A 23,127-nucleotide genomic window follows, 5' to 3' on the forward strand; every position below is an offset into this window, starting at 1 on the left:
CATCAGCAAACGAAACGGACGGCCAGGTCTTTCATATCACCCTTCGTCTCATCTTTCTGGATAGTGGCAAATATTCAGGTTTCTCGCTGAAATTCCACACTCGTTTAGGAAACCGTACCGGGACACGTCTTCGTGGCCGTGGCCGCGCAAAAACCACTGGGCATCGGCGCAGGAACGCAGCATCCTCCCCCACCCCAATACAATCCAAACTCCAATCCCCTTGCTCGCCAAACCCCCATTCCCCCAATACAATCCCTACTCCCAAATGGTAACGCCGAGCGCCTCCTTCTCCGCCGCGCTCGTAGTCGAGGATTTCCCATCGGTGCGTCTGATTCGCTTCCCTTGAAGGGAGAGGTTTTTCCCTTCTACTTGATTAAATTTGAACTGGATTTCCCTTCTCGTGGTGCCGCGCAGTTGGAGAGCGATGACAAGATGGAGATGCCACCGGACAAGTACCGCGAGGTGTTCGACCTCGCACAGTGTGGCGCCCGCGCCTTCCGGGAGCGCCGCTTCGACGAGGTAATCCACTAACTTGCCCACTCTATTCGTCATGTGTAGCCCGATTGCGACGGTGTCCGATGGTTTGACGGCAGCAGCTTCAGTTATCGGGAGAGGGCGGGAACTGGATTGGGACTGACTAGGGCAAGTGCATGTAAGATGTAACAGGGCTACGGTCGGCTTAGTTTTGTATGTTTATGCACGAGTGCCTGAATTGGTGAATGGTGTGATGCGAACAGAAAATTTAGCACGGCATGCTGAAATATCTTTTGTACCAGCACCGGAAAGGAAATATTGTGTTCATGCTAGTTAGTCAATTTTTCGAGAAAACGCTTGCGTTTCATTTCATTGAAAAGATGGACGAGAGAGCAATCCTCCTAGGAGGTGAGTTTTACCATGTCACGAGCCCGATCAATGGACATCCCAGGAAGTGGGCAGAACAACCCTAAGCCCCTGGGCTCCTGCCTTTGCCCAACATCGGGCCTCGTCTTCGATCCTATCTACTAGCGAATCGATGGAGGGTGTCGCATTGTCGAAGACACATGCATTCCCGTGCTTCCATATCATCCAGGGAACGAGCAAGGCGATGGAATCGAGGGCCTTTCGATGCGTTGGCAGCATATGCTCCTTCGCGCGCAGCCACCATTCCATGACAGTGGGTTCCTGATCTGGTGCCTGGATCGGCATGCGCAACCAGTCCAGGATGGTATGCCAAGTTTGTCGAGCAAAGGGGCAGGCCAGGAGCAGGTGTTGGATTGTTTCCGTGGCCTGGTCGCAAAGGAGACATCTGGGGTGATGCTGCAGTCCGAGCCGCACAAGCCTTTCTGCCGTCCAGAAGCGATCTTGGTTGGCCAACCAGCGGAAGAATTTTACCCGTGGCGGCGCCCAGCTTTTCCAAACCAACTTCCAGGAGGGGCCCCGCGTAGATCCCTGGAAAGTGGCCGCATAACATGACTGCGCCGAGTAGATGCCGTTGGCCGTCCACTTCCAGAGCAGCCGGTCTGGTTCGTTCGAGAGGATCGTGTTGCTGCCCGAAATTGATCCACACAGCACCACAGAATCCTCACTTTCGTGGAGGTAAACCGACCGTTTTTCAATGCAAAATGACAAAGATAGCCAAACCCTAGGGTTGCTAGGGCTGGGCAGAAGCTACGAGCTAGGTGCTGGAAAGAAAAGAACGTAGGAGAAAAAGTAACGTAAGGTTGTACAAGGATCGTTTGATTCTTCAATCGGCCATATACCCACATATATAAGGGTATGCCTGGCCTTTGGCAAATTGGAGTAGGACTCCTGACGTGCTGTTTCCTTGGCACATAAGTTAAAAGGCCTTTCCTAATCTTTAATTAATTCGTCTATATCTGTAAAAGCATCAGCCTGGGCCCAATACTAGTAGACTTTCCATATTAGCTCTGTTTTGGCAGAATAACTGATTATGCAAAATCTTTTCCATCTTCAGTTTTCCAAACCAGACCTCTTTCCTTCTTTCTCTCCATGCGTGAGTTCTAACACACAATTTTGTTCCATCCAGCCTGCTGCACCTAGCCTCTGTATTTGCAATCATGTGTGCATTCTCAAACAATTAGCTTGACCACCAAGACTAAATAATCTGGGCGACCCCTCAAGCCAGATCCAAATTGGACTATGAACACATGCCCCCCCTGTTTTTGGTGTAATTGTATTTACCAAAAACACCATGGCAATATCTTAGGACGATGTCAACCGCTTCACCGGCCATATCAACTGCTTAGGGCGATGTCTAAATAACACATCGGCCAAATTTTGCTTAGGGCGATATCTGAAATCATATCGGCCATAGTGCCATCAAGCTTCTTGGCACATACTAGGATAATACTTCTTTAAATATTTTCCTTTGAGAGCTTTAGGCAATCCCCCCCCCCCCCCCCCTGCACAAAGATTGTACAAAATATGAATCCAGGAACAATTTCAACAACTCTATATGGGCCTTCCCAACTCGGCGACCACTTGCCAAATTTAGTATCCCTAGTTCCAACAGGCAAATTGTTTTCCACACTAAGTCTCCCATTTGAAACGATTTTCCCCTCACCCTTTTGTTATAAGCCTTAGCTACACTTAATTTTTCTTTTTCAATTTCCCGTAAGGTTCTTAATCTTTCTTCTGGAACATCATCAATTCTGTCCAGCATCAAATTATTATAGTCTACAGCTGATAAATCATTTTGTCTGGCTACTTTAAGAGCTTGCAAATTAAATTAACCTCTACAGGTAACATTGCTTCCTGTCCATACACTAACTCATACGGTGTCACTTGAGTTGCTCCATGCTTAGATATCCGATGAGCCCATAAAGCCTCCGAAAGCACTTCATGCCACTTTCTTGGATGCTCCTTAATTTTCTTCTTTATAAGCTTAATTAAAGTTTTATTGCTAGATTCGGCTTGTCCGTTAGCTTGAGCATAATAAGGCGACAAATTTAACAATTTAATTCTAAAAGATTCGACAAACTCACAAAATTGATGAGACATAAAAGAACCTTGATCAGTAGTCAAAGTTTGAGGAATACCGAATCTGCGAATAATATGCTCCAAAACAAAATTAATCACTTCCTTATGGGTCATATTTCTTAAAGGAATCGCTTCAGTCCATTTGGTAAAATAATCTGTAGCTACTAGGACGAAGCGATGACCTTTAGATGAAGCAGGATGTATTTGAACAATAAAATCTAAACCCCATCCCATAAACGGCCATGGCTTAATAATGGGATGCATCATAGCTGCAGGTGCCAATTGAACATTTCCAAATTTCTGGCATTCTTCACACCCTTTTATGAGCGAAAACAGCCCCCTAACATCGTTGGCCAATAAAAACCTGCTCTTTACCAAAAAAGGCTTTCGCCCCGCTTTATATATAAAGCAAACCGCCCGAGCCAAACATCCAACAATGTTCACACACACACACTCAAAGTCACACACACACAGATAAGGTAGCAGTAAGGTTAATGCTGAGGGCACAACTCAACAAGCCCTAAGAACAAAAGGACACACACAAAGACCGCCACAAACGAAGCATGCCTAATCAGGCTCCGGCGGCGGTGGCGGAAGCGGGGGCGCCATGCGGAAGGCCATCGATCGAAGGTCGGTGAGGAGGGTGTTGATGATGCTCCGATCCTGGGGGTGGCTAAGCGGCCGCCAGAGCTGCAAATAGCCACACATTTTGAAGATCGCGTCAGTCGCACGTCGCAGAGGCACTTTCTGAATAACAAGCTTGCTGCGAATATTCCAAAGCGTCCACGTGAGGATCCCAATGCATAGCCATCTAATATGGCGGTAACGCGGGGAGGAGGCATGGATCTCCGCGAGTAAGTCAGGGAAGTTGGTATTGCACCATTTCCGCCGACCGTTTCACGGAAGCACGACCACATGAACTGGGCCGTGGAGCAGTTGAAGAAACTGTGGTTCGAATCCTCAACCGTGGCGCACAGGGGACACATCCCGTCCCCAGGGCCATTGCGCTTGCGGACTTCAACCCCAGAGGGGAGACGTCCCCGGATCCACTGCCAGAGGAATATTCAGATCTTAAGGGGGAGGCGAATGTCCCAGATCAGGCTAAAGGGCTCAGGGGCCAGCGAGGGGGCGATGGCAGCGTACAGAGACTTCATGGAGAAGCATCCCGAGGGCTCCAGGCGCCACGTCATGGAGTCAGTGCGCCCTCTACCTCCATCGGCAAGAGAGCGATGTCCTGTAGAAGGGCGTCCCACGTGTCAACCTCCCGGGGGCCAAAGGGGCGCCGAAAGGCGAGACGCCCTAAGTCAATAAGGGCCCTCTCGACGGAAATTCGGGGGCCAGCCGCAATGGCAAATAAGCCCAGGAAGCGGGCGGCCAGAGGGGAATCCCCAAGCCAGCGGTCGAACCAAAACAGGGTCGAGGACCCGGAACCCACAGAGATGGATGTGCCAATTCGGAGCACGGGAAGAAGCTGAATCACAGCTTGCCAGAACTAGGATCCCCTAGAGCGCTGGCAGAAAGCTAGAGGTTGGCCCCGGAGATACTTATTCTGGATGATGGTAAGCCAGAGGCCGCCCCCCGTTGGCGATACGCCATAGCCATCTGGTCAAGAGAGCAATGTTCATGCGACGGGAAGACAAGATCCCCAGACCTCCCTGGTCCTTGGGTTTGCAAATGTCAGGCCAACTCACCATATGGTATTTTTGCTTGTCCCCCTCGCCAGCCCAGAAGAACCTGGACTGATATTTGGCCACCTCCTGGTGAAGCGTCTCATGGAGGCTATAGAAGCTCATGAGGAACCAGAGGAGGCTAGCCAGCGAGGAGTTGATGAGGATTACCCTCGCCGCCCTCAAGAGCCATCGGCCCTTCCAGGGCTCGACCCGGTGTTGCATTCGGGTCACGGAAGGGCGGAGGTCCGCTACGGTGAGGCGCGAGTCACTAATGGGGATCCCCAGATAAGTCTTGGGGAAAGAACCGAGGCGGCAGTTAAGCCGGTCCGCAATGCCCTGGGTCTCCTCCGGGGGGAATCCCAGAACCATCACTTCGCTCTTATCGAAGTTGATGGTAAGACCGGACATCTGTTGGAAGCATAGGAGGAGAAACTTCAGGTTGGCAATATCGGACGCGGAGCCCTCAACCATTATTATGGTGTCGTCGGCATATTGGAGGAGGGAGACCCCACCCCCTCCTACTAGGTGTGGGACCACGCTGTGAATGTGACTGGCCGATTTGGCCTTGTCAAGAATGGCCGCAAGGGCGTCAACCATCATGTTGAACAGGAACGGTGAGAAAGGATCGCCTTGGCGAACCCCACATAGAGTGGGGAAGAAGGGGCCAATCTCACCATTAATGTTAATAGCGGTCCGACCGCAGGAGACAAGCTGCAAAACTCTGGTCACCCAACGGTCATCAAGGCCCTTGCGGAGTAATACTTCCCGAAGGAAGGGCCAGTGAATAGTGTCATAGGCTTTATGGAAGTCGAGCTTCAGGAAGACCGCCCGTTGGTGCTTGGAGCGGACTTCATGAAGGACCTCGTGGAAGACCAACACCCCATCCAGGATAAAACGACCCTGAATGAAAGCCGACCGATTGGGGCGAGTGATCGAGTTGGCTAGCAGGGTCACCCTATTGGCGTACCCTTTGGCCAGAATCCGGAATATCACATTGATCACAGTGATAGGTTGGATCACGGTGCACGATCACATTGATCACGGTGCACGATCTGCCAAAGCAGTAGGCACAGGTCGATCTCGTGAAGACCGAGGACCCCCTGGATATCATGCGCCCAGGTGTGTTGCCGGCGAGCTCTCCCGCCACCGTTCTCGCTTTACGTCTCCGTTTGGTGATGCACTGGTAGAGCAGGGGTGCGAGCTCGCGGACCGACTGCCCATTAATCCAGCAATCCTCCCAAAACAGGGCCGTCGAGCCATTCCCAATGACTCACATCAGTTTATGATGTTTGCTGATAATGTCAGATTTTTCTTAATTACAGGAATGGTTGATTTAGTAACTAATGAGGCTTGTCTCTTTGGGACATTAGACGTTTGCGGTTTTACATGTTCTAGTCCTTCTATTTTGGACATTCTTGTTGTCATGGAGCTGGTAGGGCACTGCCTCATTCGACTATGATAACTTTCTGTAACTATGGACAAAACCCAGTAAAGGTTTTGACTAATGTTGCATCACTGCATAAATATTTGAACAATATTAAAACGTTGGCTAAAGGGGGAAGAATCCCTTGCTAACTGTCCGTTAGTTAGATAGGATATGAGACCTCTCTGCAGAAATACCTCTGGATAACACCCCAGCGGAACCCGCTTTGCGCGGACTCAAACACGGGTGGGTGAGACCACCACCGTGGGCTCTAGTCACTGAGCTAGCGCTTAGTTCTCAATATTCGAATAATATTACATCCTTACCTGGCTCAAATGTTAAAATGACATCTAGTTTTATTTATCTTAGCGCTGGCAGTCATTTTTCTTGTCATTTGTATCTTTTACTTTTCTGAGATATTCATTGTGAGACGTGTGTATCTCATCCCTTATTCCATTAGAGATAATTAGTAAGGATATCTATTTAGTTACGAAGAAGGGGAGCCTTGGCGCAGTTGTAAAGCTGCTGCCTTGTGACCATGAGGTCACGGGTTCAAGTCCTGGAAACAGCCTCTTACAGAAATGTAGGGAAAGGCTGCGTACAATAGACATAAAGTGGTCGGACCCTTCCCCTGACCCTGCGCAAGCGGGAGCTACATGCACCGGGCTACCCTTTTTTTTAATCTATTTAGTTACAAAAGATATGGTTCAGTTAGGAAGACAGAGACATGGTTTGTTAGGAAAGTTGAGATTCTATTCTTAGGCTTCAAGTCGAATCTTCCCTATAGAAAGGACACCATGTACCCCATAAGGATTATGGAACAAACGAGAATAAACTAGTAAAGATCTAATCCCCGTCTCCAACCTTCCCTCCCTGTCATCCCTGGCACCATGGCCGGCCAAGCCTTCCTCCCTGGAGCTGTACTCCCAACCCTTTCACGTTCATCGGCCTAGGACCGTGACAACTTGGTATCAGACTCCGATCCCCGGCCAATCCCCACCACCATTCCCCATTCACTTGCACAAACTTGATTACTCTATCAGTTGACTTCATTGTTTATGATGCTTGATATGGTTCTGTTTCAGGCTATTTCATTTTATTCTAAAGCTCACAATTTGAGATCAGGAGATCCGATTATCCTTAGCAATCGAAGTTCTGCTTTCTGTTTGTAAGTTCCTTCACAATGTTATATTAATGCCATTCTTATGCAATATAGGTAAGCAGTTATGCTACTGCTCAGAAATCCATATTGAAATATTTGGTCTGTATTCATGGCCCTTTCGTGGCTGCTTTTATGGCAGGATAAGTCAAGTTCTGAGGGAGAGATCAGCAGCCGACTCAGAGTACCAGCCATTGAATGGCCTTGATCCTACAACACATGCAGAGGTATGAGTAGCTAAAAAGGTCTTTCTCACCAATGTGAAATTCAGATGTGAAAATTAAGTGAATGTATGGATCATTAATTCTTATTATTTTGTAAGTAAATTTTGCTGCAGTTAGCTCTGAAGGATGCAGAGAAGGTAGTAATTACCCACGGTAATTCTCCTAGGCCATATCTTCTCAAGGCATACACACTTATTCTGGTAACACCCTGAAACTTTACTTTTCTTCCTTTTATATATCTTAGAGCATTATTTAATGGGGACAACACCCAATGCTTACGCCTGGATAGTATAGTTCAATTTAGCCGTAACTTTTCACCATCTAGGATAATTTATTGGGATTTGCAGGAGAACTTTGGTTGACTTGGTTGACGTTTTGGTTATTTAGCCTCACACTGTATCTTACTCATTTAAACTGTTCCATGGATTATACCTCTAGTTTTGCGCTCTTGCAGACTCCCACCACCACCAGTACTTCAAAATTATTTATTTCTGCACCTTATTTTCATTTTCTTTCACATGAGTTGAGTTTAAGATCTGTCCACCTGATCCAAAAATGTAAGGTGGTAATTACGCACCAAAATTTGGAAGAACATTGTACATGCCGCAGTCTGCCAAATTACAAAGTACTGGTGGGAATTTGCGAAAGCAGAGAAGACAGAGCACACTATTCTCGCACCATTGGTGCGATTATCTCCTACATGTCTGTTTCCATGATATTTTGTTCTACAGATTTGCATTATAATTATATGCTTTGTTATACAGTTATTTTTCATATTGTCAAGACTTACAATATATAAGTTCTAATTTTGTCCAAGCAGAAAGAAGTTCAGTATTCTTACCAGAAATATGCTTATGTAATGTCATGTTGCTTTATCACTTTATTATGGACAGGCTACCTTTAAGAGGACAATAGCTGATCTGAGAGTCGTTAAGACATAAATTCAACAACTTTTATCAGTCCTCCCTTATTATCATCTGTTGGGGTAACCATTGGATCGTGTTTCCTTGCATATGCAGCTGGAGCGATATCAGGAGGCACGTGAGTCCCTTCTGGCTGGTCTTCAAGTTGATCCCCTCAGGTACGATTGTTGATCCATGGTGATATTCATATTCACTGAATAGGTAGCAGATATTCAAAGGTCATACTGATCCTCTTGCACATTTTATAATACTCGTTTGCTACATGTATAGCCATATCCTGCAAACCTGCCTCAGTGATCTGGATAGAAATACAAATGCTGCAGCCGGAGCAAGATGCCCAAGGCTAGATAGGACTGATGATTTTGAGTGCACATTGTGTTTTAAACTATTGTTTAAACCAGTTACCACTCCATGTGGGCACACGTTCTGTCGCTCTTGTTTACATCAGGCAATGGATCACGGTGAGCTCAGCAAATATTAATATACTTGATTAGCTGCTTTTGTTAGTTTGAGCTTCACATCATGTCTACTTTCAATAGGCAATAAGTGCCCCATGTGTCGGACAGTTCTTTTTATTGGTCCAAAAACTTATCCTATAAGGTACTTTTTGTTGTCTTACAAAATCAGATTTATTCATTTGAACTGAAGTTCCGTTTCCCTTTAGACATTCATTTTTTCCTTGATTTCTCTGATGTTAGTCATGTTTCAATGCCTCAGCGTAACATTGAGCAACATAATTCAGAAAAATTTCCCTGAAGAATATGCTGAGAGGAGGTCAGAACATGAAAATATGACATATGCAGGCATTGATTTGATGCCTCTGTTTGTTATGGATGTCGTATTACCATGCCAAAAGATGGCACTGAACATATTTGAACCTCGCTACAGGCTGATGGTACAACTATCCCAATTTAGTTTTTTTTGTTTGTAAGATGCATTTGTTTACAGCTATGCACCTTCTGTTTTAATCAACATATCTTACTGCATGGTTGCAAGTTGATATGTAGCTTGCAGGTGTAGCTAAGTAAGATTCATCATATTTTCCCAGAAAGCTTGCTGTACAAAATTGTAGGTTGAATAATCAGAACATTATATTTTCCCTAAATCCTTATTGCAAACTCTTAATGTAAATAAAACAGAAATAAAAAAGATCTTTCTATTTGTCACCTTCTGTATCAAATCTGTACAAAATTCCAGATGGGCATTTCTTCTTTGTTTACATAGTTGACCATATTGCTATCCATCCATTTGCATTGAGATGTTTTCTCGAATACGCAGGAGAGCTGCCGTATCATTGCACTAAAAAGTCAAAAGTCAAAAGTCAAAATACAAGCCCCAACCCCACCCACACAGCACTTAATGAGTACATTACAAGCACGCCACTGACTATTAACGACCTCGACCAAAAAAGCAGAAACTATAAGGCGGCTACATCATACCGCCCTATTAAACACACAATCATTCCTGTGATTCCACAACCTCCATTGAGTTGTAACTTAGTTTATTTGCTATGTTTTAAAACACTGCCAGGATGTGTTTTATCAATATATTCACAACCTTGTTTTTCCCCATTTGGAACAGGTAAGGAGAATAATGGAAGGGAATCATCGGATGGGAATGGTCAGTTTCAAATCTGAGATATTCTGCTTGCCTAAAGAGTTCATTCATTGACTGATTCTATAATCCAGGTTGCTATTGATTCTGCGACGGGAACTGTAGCTGACTGTGGTTGTGAGGTGGAAATTCTTGAGTGAGTCCAGTTTTCTTCATTTTTTGTCAAAATTCTGCCAACACTTGTGGTCTCACCTGTCTTAATAAATGTGTAGGTGCGAGCCACTTCCAGATGGACGTTTTTATCTAGAGGTAAATTCATGCTCTGTTTGCAGGATTACCAACCATTTGTGTGCACGCCTTTCTTTTCAAGGTTTATATTACACACATTGACTACCTAGAAAGGACCACCAAATACAAATAGTGGCACAACGGAAGGATTTTAGAACTTGCCCATGCAGCAACAACTCAGCTGGTGGAGTTGCATGTAAAAACTTAGCTGTCAGCGACCCAAAATACTACCAAGGCTAGATCTTCCAGAAGCACTGCCATGGCAGCCACATCAGCAGCAGCGTCGACAAGAAGCGCTACCATGGCAGCGAAAACTGCTGCCATGGCAGCCAAACCGGCGGCAACTAAGGTGCTGCCATGGTAGCCAAGGCAGCAAGCCCACCAAGCCACTTGTACATGGGCCGGACCTGAAGATGTGCACCCCGCTGAACAGGGCCAACTACAAATACCAGTACGACGAGTAGCAGGAGATTATCCGCGCTTGGATATGGCGATTCGGCACGGCGGCTCTATCTTCTACCTCCGGCTCCCTCACCTGTTCGCCTTTCTTCTTCCTCAAGACCTGTATCTGAACTGAATTCCTCTGTAGTTGTGTGAGATTAGTGAATTGTGAGTTGGGATCCTAACATCATGGTATCAGAGCCTCCCTCCACCCTTCCGATTCATCTCCAATTCGTCCCCAAATTCACACAAATTTCTGCCCAAATTTCTTTTCTAGCACACAATTCTATTCACCACCATGCATCCGGAAGTAAAAGCTTACCTGGACAAGCTTCGTGCGGAGACCAAAGCACGCTACGATGCCTGACAAGCAGTTTGAGCTGCAGGCGACCTTGCTCAACGCAGGAGCTCCGCCTCCGCCACTGACGCGCTCAGCCGTCGTGGCCTTCGATGGCGGTCTCTCCATCGGGACCACCATCCCTATGGTTGTTCCTGACGCCTTCTTCGCCACCACCCATGCCCGAGAGGTCCTTGCGGTCGCCCACGACGCATCCCCAATCTGCATCGCGATAGCGCCCTTCACCTGTACTACAGTGCTCGACCAAGGTCGACGTTGTCGCTAGCGTCGACGAGGTCCACGACACCGCCACCACCGTCCCCTCCGAGCTCGGGGACGATCTCATCCTTCAGGAGGTCGAGCAACCCACAACTGCGCAGGCGACACCCTCCATCGGCACTGCATCCTCTACCGCCAAGGTCGTCCCTCCGGTGGCGACCACAACCGATGTTGACCCCAGGGCCAGCATGCAGGAACTGGATGACTCACCATTGCCCTACTTCAACACCTTTCCTCCAGCAGTGAGCGAGTTGGACTACAACATCGTCCTCTTTGTCTCCAGCAACCTTACTGCACCGCCGCCAACCAAGTGCTCGGCATAATCCCCCGCCCATGAGAGCGATTGGGTGATGCCTCTTCTCACTACCAACGATGCCTTTCCCCGGTTGGTTTCCCCAGTGACCAGCGAGGCGTACCACTATGGCGTCGTCGACACCATCGACATTGCTGCCCCGAGAAGAACCACCTATTCGACAGGAGGCCTTGACCACGACGAGCACATGTGTCCATCCTACATTGAGCAACAACAAGAGATCTCCAACAACAATGGCTGCCCCCTATTTGATTGCAGATTGTTGTGAACAACGCTGCCCTGTTCCATGGTCATCTATGGTGATTCTGGATATGTGTGGTGGCCATAGGACCGCCAGCTAAGGGTGAGGAATGAATTGGCAGAATGGTTATCTCCTACTCCGTATGCTACTGTGGTTGTGCATCTGTTTTTGTGCGTGAAGAACCCGGGTGCTTCGAGCATAGAACTATCAAGCACAAATGGTCTTCAGTTCATGCAGTTCAAGCACAATCGAGTGCCAGATCCAACGGATGAGCCTCTCATTTGCCTTCAAGATGAACAATTGCAGTCTTGGTATTCTCTGGATCGCGCAACACTCTTTTCTCGAGAAAACACAAAGGGCGATTGTGTTTCTTTGCATTTAAAAGGTAGGAGTTCAGTTACAAGTGTCCGAGGACGCACTGATTACATCAAGATCAGTGCACATCCAAGGTTTGTGGTAACACTATCCTAAGGCCAGTCGCCCTGGCTTGTGCCCAAGAGTGAGCCTCGTCCTTGAACCTATCGACTAGCGTATGAGCGGAGGGTCTTTCGTTGTCGAAGAAGCAGCTATTTCTATGCCTACAGATCATCCAAGGCACAAGCAGCGTGACGGATTTCAGAGCCTTGTGAAGGATCGGCGGCGTGTTCCCCTTGGCGTGCAGCCACCGGTCCATAAGAGTAGGCTCCTGGTTGGGTGTTGGGGCCAAGATGCGCAACCAGGCCAGGACCTCGTGCCAGGCCTGCCGGGCGAGGGGGCAATCCAGCAGCCGGTGGCAATGCATTTCCGGTGCTTGGTCGCAAAGTAAGCAGTGCGGGTGGTGTTGCAGGCCGTGGCGAGCCAGCCGTTCAGTGGTCCAACAGCGGTCCTGGTTGGCTAACCAGTGGAAGAACTTGACCCGTGGCTGCGGCACGCAGCTCTTCCAAACTAACTTCCAAGGGTAGCAGGTCATCGATCCGTGGAACGTTGCCGTATAGCATGACTGCGCCGAGTAGGTGCCACTCGCGGACCACTTCCATATCAGCCGGTCAGGGGCGTCGGAGAGCTCGATGCTCTGCATGATCTGCCATAATTTCAAGTACTGCACGATCTCGTGGATGCAAGGGTGCCGTGGATGTCACGGACCCAGGTGTTGCCATTGAGCCCCTCTACCACCGTTCTTGTCTTGCGTCGTCGCTTGGGGATGCAGCCAGATAGCTTGGGGAGGAGCTCGCAGACTGACTGCCCGGCGTTCCAACGATCCTCCCAGAACAAGGCGATTAGACCATTCCCAATGGCCCTGGTAGTGGAAGCCAAGAAAAGCGCTAGTTCCTCCTCCGAAAACTGTAGATCGAGTCCCTGTCCCGCTCGTTCGGGATCCGTTCTGGAGAACCACAACCAGCGGAGCCGTAGCGCAAGTCCGGCGCGCTCTAGGTCGCTAACACCGAGGCGGTTGTCGTGGGAACGATTCCGACAATAGTAAGGGGTAGGGTAAAGGAGCGTGATCAATCGACATGCATATGGGTGACCCGGTGTTTTAGCGAGTTCGAGCCTCTCGCGGTGGAGATAACAACCCTACATCTCGTGCTCCGGAGAGGCTTTGCTTTATTTGATTATGAATCCGGAGATTACAATGTGTGAGAGAGGGGAGAACGGATCTTCATGCCTAAGCTAAGTCCTTGAGACTAATGGCGAGAGAGCCATGGGGAAGAATGAGTCTGCCTCAAGTCTAGTGGTGGTGGGGGGTGGCTTATATAGAGTGCGCCACCCCCTCACCTCTTATGTTACAAGATGGAGCGTCAATGCCATAATATCAGCCCACTACGAAACCGCCACGCTGACTATTGTGTTCATACGTCCGAGTGAGTTGATGGTCATCCGAGTGGATGGTATGTTGATTGTCCGAGTGATGCTGGCCTGGACGTCATCCAAGTAATGTTGACATACATATCATCTGAGTAGCTTCATGTATGGTATGAAATTGATCTGGACCCATCTGTCGTATGGGCCTCGTGCTTTATGATATTTTGACCCTTCTTGGGCCTACCTGTCATGTGTATCCCCAACATTAGCCCCCGAATCGGTTGAGATTTTGCAGAATGAGTTTGTGAAAGACACAATTTGGCCCCAGTGATTACGGAAATACTCGGTATCCGTCATCGTGCTTTCAAACAACCAAGGTTTGAACAAAATCTCAATGGATTCTGGCACTGCGCTTCCCGACTGATCTGGGGTAAGTGGCCGCGAGGAGAAACTTGGTGACAGTCGTTCATCTCTTGAAAGAGGTTAACTCGTGATCAGAGTATGGGAGTGTCATTGAATCTGGGCAACAAGATTGACGCATGGAGTGCTCTCCTGAGAGATGCCATTCTTATCTCGGAGGAACGTCAATACGAGTCGGCTCTAGATCCAAACTTATGAGTTTCACACTTTGAGTCCTAGAAGAAGGCTCAAAATGGGTCCGCGTAGGAGTGTCAAACTCACCTTATAGCAATTTTTTTTGAGTGATCTTGATCTGGTCCTGCCCCGAGTAACTGATTACTTGGAATTTTGTTCTAAGGGTGCGCGATCAGAGTAACTGATTACTCAGAATTTTGTACCCATAGGGTTGTAGCCCCCGAGACTCTGACTGATTGCTAGTAGTCTGTTGGAGTCTGTAGGGTTTGGGCATTGGCGAGCATTCCAACAGAAGTGGGGAGTGATCCAACACGACGGACGCGAATCATTGGAGGTGGCACTCGCCGTGTGCATCGCCTCAGTCTGAGGTGCATAGCACGCGGTCGAGATGCATCAACACCGGCGGTGACTGCTCGTTTGACCATGTGTAGTGTCGGCCGGTGAGGTAGATCTCCTTGAGCGCTAGATCGTTACTTAGACGGCGAAACTTGCCCATCATGCGCTGGTTGAGGTTGTCCGTGTTCTTGTCCTCGTCGCGGAGGATGAGGTTAAAACCATCACATAACATCCAAGGCCTTGGGGCAGTCAACCCTGACATCGCGGAGCTCCTGTAAGAAAGCCATCTTGCCGGCGTCGTCTTGTGGCCCGTAGACCATCGTTAGCCACCAGGGCGTGCCCGCGACTGTGGAGATCTTAGCAGTGAGCGTGTTAGTGGTGAACAATGGGTTCGTGACTGTCACGTCCCTGCTCTTCCATGCAAGATGCCACCCCGCATGCCTTGTGCCGGAAGATACGTGTAGTCATCGAATTCTGCACCAAGCGTGTCGAGGACAACCGACGAACAGATCAATGCCATTTTCGTTTCTTGCAAGCAAACAATTGAGGTCCCTTTGGTGTCTAGCAACGCTCTAATGGCATGGCACCGCGCCCATGCATTGAGGCCGCACACGTTCCATATCGCTATTTTATGGCCGTGATCCATCGAGACGGGATCGACTGCGACCTAAGTCTCGCACGCGACTCTACATGCGGTGCGGTGGTCACCAGCGACACCATGCATGCTGGGATCTCTCGATCAACCAATGCGGCAATTGCCGTGAGGACGGTTAGCGGTATAGGTGCGGCAAACCCGACATCCTAGGCCTTCATCTCTGCCGCGGTTGGTGATTTCCTGGTTGGTTCCAAGGATTCCAAGCGTCTGAAGAATCTGCCTGTGCGAGCCTCTCGGTGGTGGGCGGTGCGGATGCGGATGTGGGGGCAGTGGCGCTGATCTTCCCTGTCGAGGGGTGTAGTTGACGGGGCGACGCGACGTCTTCCCAGGTGCCAACAGAGAAGCATTGAGATTCTTGGTGGCAGCAACCAAGAATTCCCCAACATCCACGATTGTGGGGCGGCACGTCCTCGATATCGCCGTAACATGATTAGGGGCGAGGCGAAGCGATTGGCCGACGAACCGCGTGGGCTTGGGGCAGTTATGACCGTGGTTGTTGGCGTTGGTGGGGAGGGCAGTGCCGCATGCCTCTGTAGGATGACGACTTGGCCCCGCATGGCAGGGGCGTCGCTTGCGAGCCGGCTAGCTCATGGGCATGAGAAGCGGCGCCAAAGTCTCGCGCTCCCTGTCCAATGGGCACGCTCGTGGGCGTACCCGTGGACTGGTCAGCGCTGGAGGCCAACCCCACATTGGGGTGTGGTGTGGGGGGATCACCACTTTTTCCCGATAGAGCAGCAAGCCTTGTTGGTTCGCCGTGCTGCGAGTCTGGCACATTGCTCAGCGTGGCTAGGTCCTGATTGGCCGAAGGGGCAGTTGTGCCATAGGGTGACCCCAGTGGATTGTCGTTGGGGTCGTGCGAAGCCGCCTGATTCGAATCCAGACGGTTCTGGGGTGGTCGCAGCCACAGAGTGGTCGACACCTGAAAGGATCGAGAAGAGGGGTCTAGACGGGGGGTGATTAGACCCTCAACAAGTACAAGTGGCAATTTTTAAGTTCTTCTGAGTTGAGGTGGAGTTTTAGCACAAGTTTAAGCATTTACAATACATTTCAAGCAAGCATGACAAGAGTATGAGTAGCGGAAAGAGTAAAGCATGCTAATTGCAAGAAAGTAAAGGGGATGGGATTGGAGTGAGCAAACGCAATGAAGACACGGAGATTTTTGGCATGGTTCCGATAGGTGGTGCTATCGTACATGCATGTTAATGGTGACTTCAACCCACGAAGGGTAACGGTTGCGCGAGTCCATGGAGGGCTCCACCCACGAAGGGTCCACGAAGAAGTAACCTTGTCTATCCCACCATGGCCATCGCCCACGAAGGATTGCCTCACTCGGGTAGATCTTCACAAAGTAGGTGATCTCCTTGCCCTTACAAACTTCTTGCTTCAACTCCACAATCTTGTCGGAGGCTCCCAAGCGACACCTAACAAATCTAGGAGACACCACTCTCCAAAAGGTAATAGATGGTGTGTTGATGATGAACTCCTTGCTCTTGTGCTTCAAATGATAGTCTTCCCAACACTCAATTCTCTCTTTTAATAGTATTGGCTTTCCTATGGACTCAATATGATCTTGGATCACTAAAATAGAAATGAAGAGTCTTGAGCTTTTGCCAATATGTGTCCTTAGCATTTTGAAGGGGTTCCACATCCTCTTGTCCATGCCATGCCATTGTTGAACTTGTCTGAAATACACTGGATAAAAGTATTAGTCCAAAAAGAGATATGTTGACATTAATTACCAAAATCACCCAGGGAGCAATTGTGCTTTCAACACCTGTCCCGACCGAGCCCCCCGACTAGGCATCACCAGTAGCTGCGCCGTATCGTGGTTGTGGTGTGGCCACCGCCGCACAGGGAGGGGCGGGCTACACCAGCGACATGGCCACCCCGTCTGCACGAGCGTTGCGGCCGCCAGCACGCCATGCCAGGTTGTCCATCGCCATGCCATCGACGCAATTGGAGGGATGCGCGTCCGTACGTCTGCGCTTGCTCCGCGACGGCGTGCGCGCCCTGGGCCATGGCCATGAGCCGGGTCACGGTCCTTTGTCTCCGTCGGGGCCAGCACCCGACAGCACGGCGGGTGGGGTAGCCCTGATCATGGCGGCGCGGGCGAGTGCAATGTTGATGGGTAGGTCAACATCCGGATGGTCGGTGCTCGGAACTCAGGCGTGCAGTGACCTGTTCGGCAACCTCTAGGATGGCGGCTCGACGAATTCTGGTGGGGTCATGTGTGCGCCAAGACAGCCGGAACGTGGCGAGGTCGGTGCGGGAGCGGGTTTGGGGGTGTAGGTGTTTGATCCATCAGCTCTGCCCAAGGATGTGCTCGGCGATCGAAAGGTGCCAGGTTTGGGCTAGAATTCCGCGGAGTTCGAGCTCGACGTGGTACTCAAACTCGCCGGAGCCGGCGTGGGCGAGCTTGCACCATGGGCGCATCGACAGGGAGAAGCGAGGTGAGTGTATGAAGTGGTCACCGGCGAGGCGGTCCTTGGTGGCCTGCAAGCTGAAGAGGATCAAGAAATCCTCGGGATGGTGCGTGTTGACGATGAGCTTGAAGGAATCCAGGAGCACCTTGGTGACCTCGTTGGTGGAGACGGACAGGCGGTTGCCGGTGATGGACGCCACCATCGCACAGGACAGGACTATCTCCGCTTCCTCCATCTCGATGGTGCGCGACACGATGACCCGCTCCAGCTCTGGCAAGCGTGCGTCGGTCGTAGAATTGGAGCCCCCGTGGATTCTTCTTGCAAAAATTAAGGCCATAGGTGATCCACGGAGGTTAGAGGAGGGGCCTGGGTGCACGGAATTGAAGAGGGATGCAGGGAATCGCTCAGTACGGGCGAAGATTGGACCGAAGAAAATTGGAAAGGGCGACCGTGGTTGGAGGCGAGCAAGGTGAGCTCCTGTGGTCAAATTGATTGAGGGGAAAAGGTGTGGCCATGGCGCCTTGTTGAGGGAGATCCTGGCGAACTTACGAGGTGCCGGGTGCGTTGGATGCATGCCTGCACCTCTTCCTCCTGTGCCCCATAGCTCCCGTGGTCAAGCCCGCAAGTAGCCTCCTATCGCTAATGACACGTATATGACCGGCCCGAACCGTACCACGACACCTCAGGCTCCGTGTCGCCAGCACAACCGCCGCTGCTCCTGGTGCTCCGACGAGCTTTCGCCCCGCTTCTAGTTGCCATCTTGCCGCTGGTCCGTGCGGAGTCACGGGGCCTTTTCTGCTCCAGCAAGTGCGCCCGCAACGCTGCCTTCGGCCTGGACTCATTGTCCTGTGTTATCCTTGAGGGCGAGCATGGCGTCCTTGAGCACAGGGGCGTGGCCTTGTGCACGCATTGCTGATGACAGTGCCATGCTGGGTCATGCCCGACTTATCTCGCCATGCTCAGCCTCCTTATTTTTTGCAGGAGGAATCCGCAGGAAGGCCGCTATGGCTGTGGTGGTGAGGGGCTCGGGCTCGGGCACGGGGACAAGTGAGATGCCGGTAGAGCTGCAGCGCCGCTGTTCGTAGGTCGCCGGCGGACGACGGCGGCGGGCGCAGCGTGGGTGGCTGCTGCTGTATGCGTGAGCTACTCGGGCCAGGCGCTGAGAGAGAGAGAGAGAGAGAGGGGGGGGGGGGGGGGAGGGGGGGGCTGACCCAGCCCTAGCTTAATTGGCATGGCTGCTGATGTGGCGCTGGCCAGTCAGCAGTCTATGCGGTCAGAACTGCTTGACGGAGGCAAAACCAGGAGGAGGGTTGACTTTTGCATTGCGTGGTAAGTTTGGGGTATCGGTCCATCGGTTTCGAAGTTCAGAGTTGCAAACTAAACAGAGTGGTTAATTCGAGGTTGTAATGTGGACTTCTCTCTAAACCGAGTGGTTAGTTCAGGGTTGTAATGTGGACTTTTCTCAATATTGATCAGTTTGGGTTTGGCCTCTTTTCTTATTGACTTGTCAAAAACAATTAAATTTTAAAATTGAAGCTATTATCAGAGGGTAAATAATTCTTTTGTTTATAGGTGGAAGGTTCACGACGGTTTCGTATCTTGCGATCCTGGGATGAAGATGGGTGCGTCCAGAATGCTCTATATACTCCCTCAGTTTTTATTTACTCCGCATATTAGCTTTGGCCTAAGTCAAACTTTATAAAGTTTGACCAAGTTTATCGAAAACAATCTAAACTTTGACAATAACAAATATACATAATATATTGAATGATGATTCTAATGGTATTGATTTGGTATTGTGGATGTTAATAATTTTTGTATAAACTTGGTCAAAGTTTACAAAGTTTGACTTGAGTCAAAGCTAATATGCGAAGTAAATAAAAACGGAGGGAGTATGTTTATGTGATGCATAACTTATCTGGAAGAACCTGTTGTCTTGTCCCAGCCCTTTCGACAATTTCTTACTTTTGTTGTTTTTTATTGTAGGTACCGTGTTGCTGAAATTGAATGGTTCCAAGATGTTTCTTTACCAGAAGGATCACAAGAGAGAAGAGATGTAAAAACTAATTACCTTATCAAATTTATCTCCTTTTGTTACCAGAAGTGCTTGAAGAAGTTTCAACTGTGGTGGAATATGTCATTCTATCTTCTAAAACCAAAAGAAGTAAAAGGAAAACAACTATATGAAAATAGATAGTTCTTTGCCAGCACATCTCAAACTTTATACACATATCTACTTACACAAGAGCTGATAACTGCTCTTAGTAAGTGGTTTTGTGACAAATACATAATACTGCAAAAAGCTACAAGTACTGTGGAAAGTGGCGTACATTTCTTTTTTCCAGTATAATTCATGCATGCGAATTTTTCCAGCATAATTTTACTGTGGAAAGTGGTTTGGCATCCGAATTTTATTTTTTGTACATTGTGTGGCAATTGGTTGTTTCCATTAAGAAATTAATGCCTTGTTTGTGGATTCTTTTCTCTGTGTTTGTGGTTATTGTTCTGCGTGCATCATGCCATCATCTCCACTTCAATGGAAAATAAATAGCATGCTTAACCACAATGCAATGGTAAACAGATAATTCTACCTCAACAATTGTATTGAGTTGTATATTTGATCTAATTCTTTGCAGCTAATTGAAAGGGCCAATGAAGCTTCAGAACTGGCTAGGACGTGCATTAGGCGTACCAGAGAAACCATAAGGCCTGGTATGATATTTTGAATACATTGCATGAATATCCTTTTCAATTTAGTGATTCTATTGAACAAAGTTCAAGTACCATGGGAACTGGGTATGATGCATTTCACTCTCAGGCATGCTAGGCAAACCATAAGACCAAGTATGCATGGGTCGTGAAGCTAGGCTTTGGAACCCGTAGTACCTTATGCATATATGTCAGGGTATTAGGATAACAGTGTATTAAGGATTTATTATCTAGGGGCATTATCATCATTTCTCATGGGATGTTATCTTGTACCGGCCAGATTCTTTATAAGGTTATCCTTGTATCATTGTTCAGCTAAGAAATCAAAACCCAAATTTTATCATGCATTTATTTCTTTATCTCAGTTCTTTAAATTCCAGCATTTTATCTTCTTTGACCTGCAATTTATCCCTGTTCTACTGAATCTTGTTGAATTCTGAGTTCTTGCCGATATCTCCTTGTCAGATCCATCGGGATCCTGCAATGTATACATATGTTTATAGTCTATTTTCTTAAACTTAAAATATTTCTAAATCTTTCGGGATTCTACTTTATTTTGGGGTCTTGACAAATAAGACTGGGCTTTTATAGACCCATGACTTAGGTGCGTCCACCACTGTCAGTACTCACACTCTCAAAACAGTATATGAATGTCCTGCTCTTTGAAAGCTGTGTTTGTTGTTTGGTGCTCAACCGATGCCCACAGTGTTCTACTTTCACCTGTTTTACCGAATGCAGTGGGGCGGGCAAGACGCTTTGATCTTGAGAGCATTCCTGGACCACAGGACCCTGAGAAGTTCAGTTTTTGGGTAAGCCTTGTTCCTGCAGATTCTTAGGTGAAGGATATAATATCTTTGGTGCCATGTACTTATTTCTTTTCTGCAGCTTGTCAACTTGATTAATTTGAGGCCATCGGATAAATTAGAACTATTACGCCTCTGTGATACTCGAGAGGTTAGCTTCAAGGCTAAATTTGCATTGGAACCTTCCGGGAGATATCATGTTTTAATGTTGCACTATTTTTTGCCCCTGCAGAGAATATCTCTTAGCCTTAGATTGCTGAGCAATGCAGAACAAGGTTGCCGTGTACAGTAACGGATTATATTTGGCGCACAACCAACTAACAATGTTCATTGTAATATTCTTTTATCACATATTCTGATGCTAGTGAAATTCTTATGATTTTGTATGTTCTTTTATTCTCTTACCTGCAAAAAAAAACTATAATTCTTGTACTTGTTCTTATTATTGTGAAACCATTCGATGTTTGGCGGAACACTCGTATTCCTGTAGGGGTGTGGGGTCCAGTATGAAATGATGTTTCAAAAATTCTCAAAAGATTCACGGATGTAGTGACTCTGCGGCGTGGGGGCTTGCGAGTCCTCAGAATAATGGTGGTGGTTCTAGCATACTTCTCGCATCAAGGCAGCCTTCAGCATGTCTGCCCCTCTTCGATCTGGCCATATGTGTTTCGGATCTTCTGCCAGAGATCTTCTTGGATTGCCGTATGAAGCTCCTAGATATCTGGATAGGATGGAATCCGGTCGTGTACACATATCCGCCTGTGTGGCTTCATGTCGGTGCGGCGTGATGCTTCGCTAGTTGTTGAAATCACGGAACATGTCGGCATCTCAATTTTCATGGTGTACACTGTTGTGGAGAAAGGTGACTGAGATTGGAGGACTAGTATTGGCGGAGGGGCTCCTTCAAGGCATTGAAGATTTTGCTTCACGGGGGCCGGTGATCCAATTTGGTGATTGTGAGCCTGGTGTTTGATGATTTGTAGGAGTGGGGGCGGCAACACTGGAGGAATAGTTTGGCGGCACTCCTCGAGTGCGAGTCTTGACTTTCATCGTGAAAACCTAAGGTCTAACCTTCGTTGGTTGTGCCTTGCAATGGCCTTGCTGAAGGAATTGTTTTGAGAGCTCATACTTTCTTCAAGGTGAAAACCTAAATCTTTGATCGGGCGAGGATGGCGCTTGTGCATTGTCTCCTTTTTGAAGGCGTGGCCTTTGAAGAACCTTTTGTATTCCGGGTGTTGTCTTTGGCTGTAGTTTGTTGGGTTGCTGTTGTGAGGAGTTGATTACCGTGGTGGTTTTTCTTTTCATTTTCTTTTTTTTTCACTTTCAGGCTGTGTGCATCTTGAAGTTCGTGACATTTTGTTAGTGCAGAGGCAAGGTGTGATTGATATCTCCGTGATATTAATATATTCCCTTTATAAAAAAATGTAGTGCACAACGCCTGCAGGTCTACAAGGCGGCGACCAAGTACACGCTAGGAAATGGAGAGGTGGCATTGTTTTGGACAGATTGGTGGTTGTGGAACGGTCGAATTCAAGACCTCATGCCAAACTTATTCACGACAGTTAAGAACAGAGCAGGGAAGAGAATGATGAAACAAGCCATTGTTGACGGATGGTGGCAAGACGTGTCGCCTAACATGTGCCCTCAATCACTAAGCGGGGTTCTTGCACAGATTGGTGGTTGTGGAACGGTTGAATTCAAGACCTCATGCCAAACTTATTCGCGGCACTTAAGAACAGAGCATGGAAGAGAATGGTGAAACAAGCCATTGTTGATGGATGGTGGCAAGACATGTCGCCTAACATGTGCCCTCAAGCACTAAGCGGGGTTCTTGTAGCTCGTGGACAAAACCCAACACATTAAGACATTCAACTCCTGGATGGTACTGAAGACAAGCTAGCCTGTGCTTGGGAGATAAACTGATGCTTCTCAGCAAGATCGGCTTACCGGGCGTTGTTTGCTAGGAGAGAGTGGAGGCCAATGAAGCCACGCAAATC

General features: G+C 48.4%; 2 protein-coding genes across 2 annotated transcripts; one reads left to right on the forward strand and one right to left on the reverse strand.

Moving 5' to 3' along the window:
* The first annotated feature begins 74 nt into the window (after positions 1-74).
* On the forward strand, positions 75-21,569 carry LOC125551375 (zinc finger (C3HC4-type RING finger) family protein). The gene is made up of 18 exons (XM_048714574.2): positions 75-322; positions 415-519; positions 7,158-7,240; positions 7,374-7,458; positions 7,569-7,655; positions 8,475-8,536; positions 8,649-8,839; positions 8,918-8,978; positions 9,096-9,273; positions 9,960-9,998; positions 10,067-10,128; positions 10,205-10,241; positions 19,191-19,240; positions 19,605-19,674; positions 20,255-20,330; positions 21,066-21,136; positions 21,213-21,281; positions 21,363-21,569. Exons 1-18 carry the CDS (start codon positions 266-268, stop codon positions 21,420-21,422), a joined length of 1,443 nt encoding a protein of 480 aa, XP_048570531.1. The 5' UTR covers positions 75-265; the 3' UTR covers positions 21,423-21,569.
* On the reverse strand, positions 2,819-7,151 carry LOC147975436 (uncharacterized). The gene is made up of 2 exons (XM_087518156.1): positions 4,671-7,151; positions 2,819-3,669 (listed from the first exon to the last, which is right to left on the reverse strand). Exons 1-2 carry the CDS (start codon positions 5,247-5,249, stop codon positions 3,547-3,549), a joined length of 702 nt encoding a protein of 233 aa, XP_087374282.1. The 5' UTR covers positions 5,250-7,151; the 3' UTR covers positions 2,819-3,546.
* Positions 21,570-23,127: the final 1,558 nt, after the last annotated feature.

This window comes from Triticum urartu, chromosome 4A (assembly GCF_056163025.1).
Source record: "Triticum urartu cultivar PI428250 chromosome 4A, HENAU_Tu73, whole genome shotgun sequence".
Classification (NCBI taxonomy): Eukaryota; Viridiplantae; Streptophyta; class Magnoliopsida; order Poales; family Poaceae; genus Triticum; species Triticum urartu.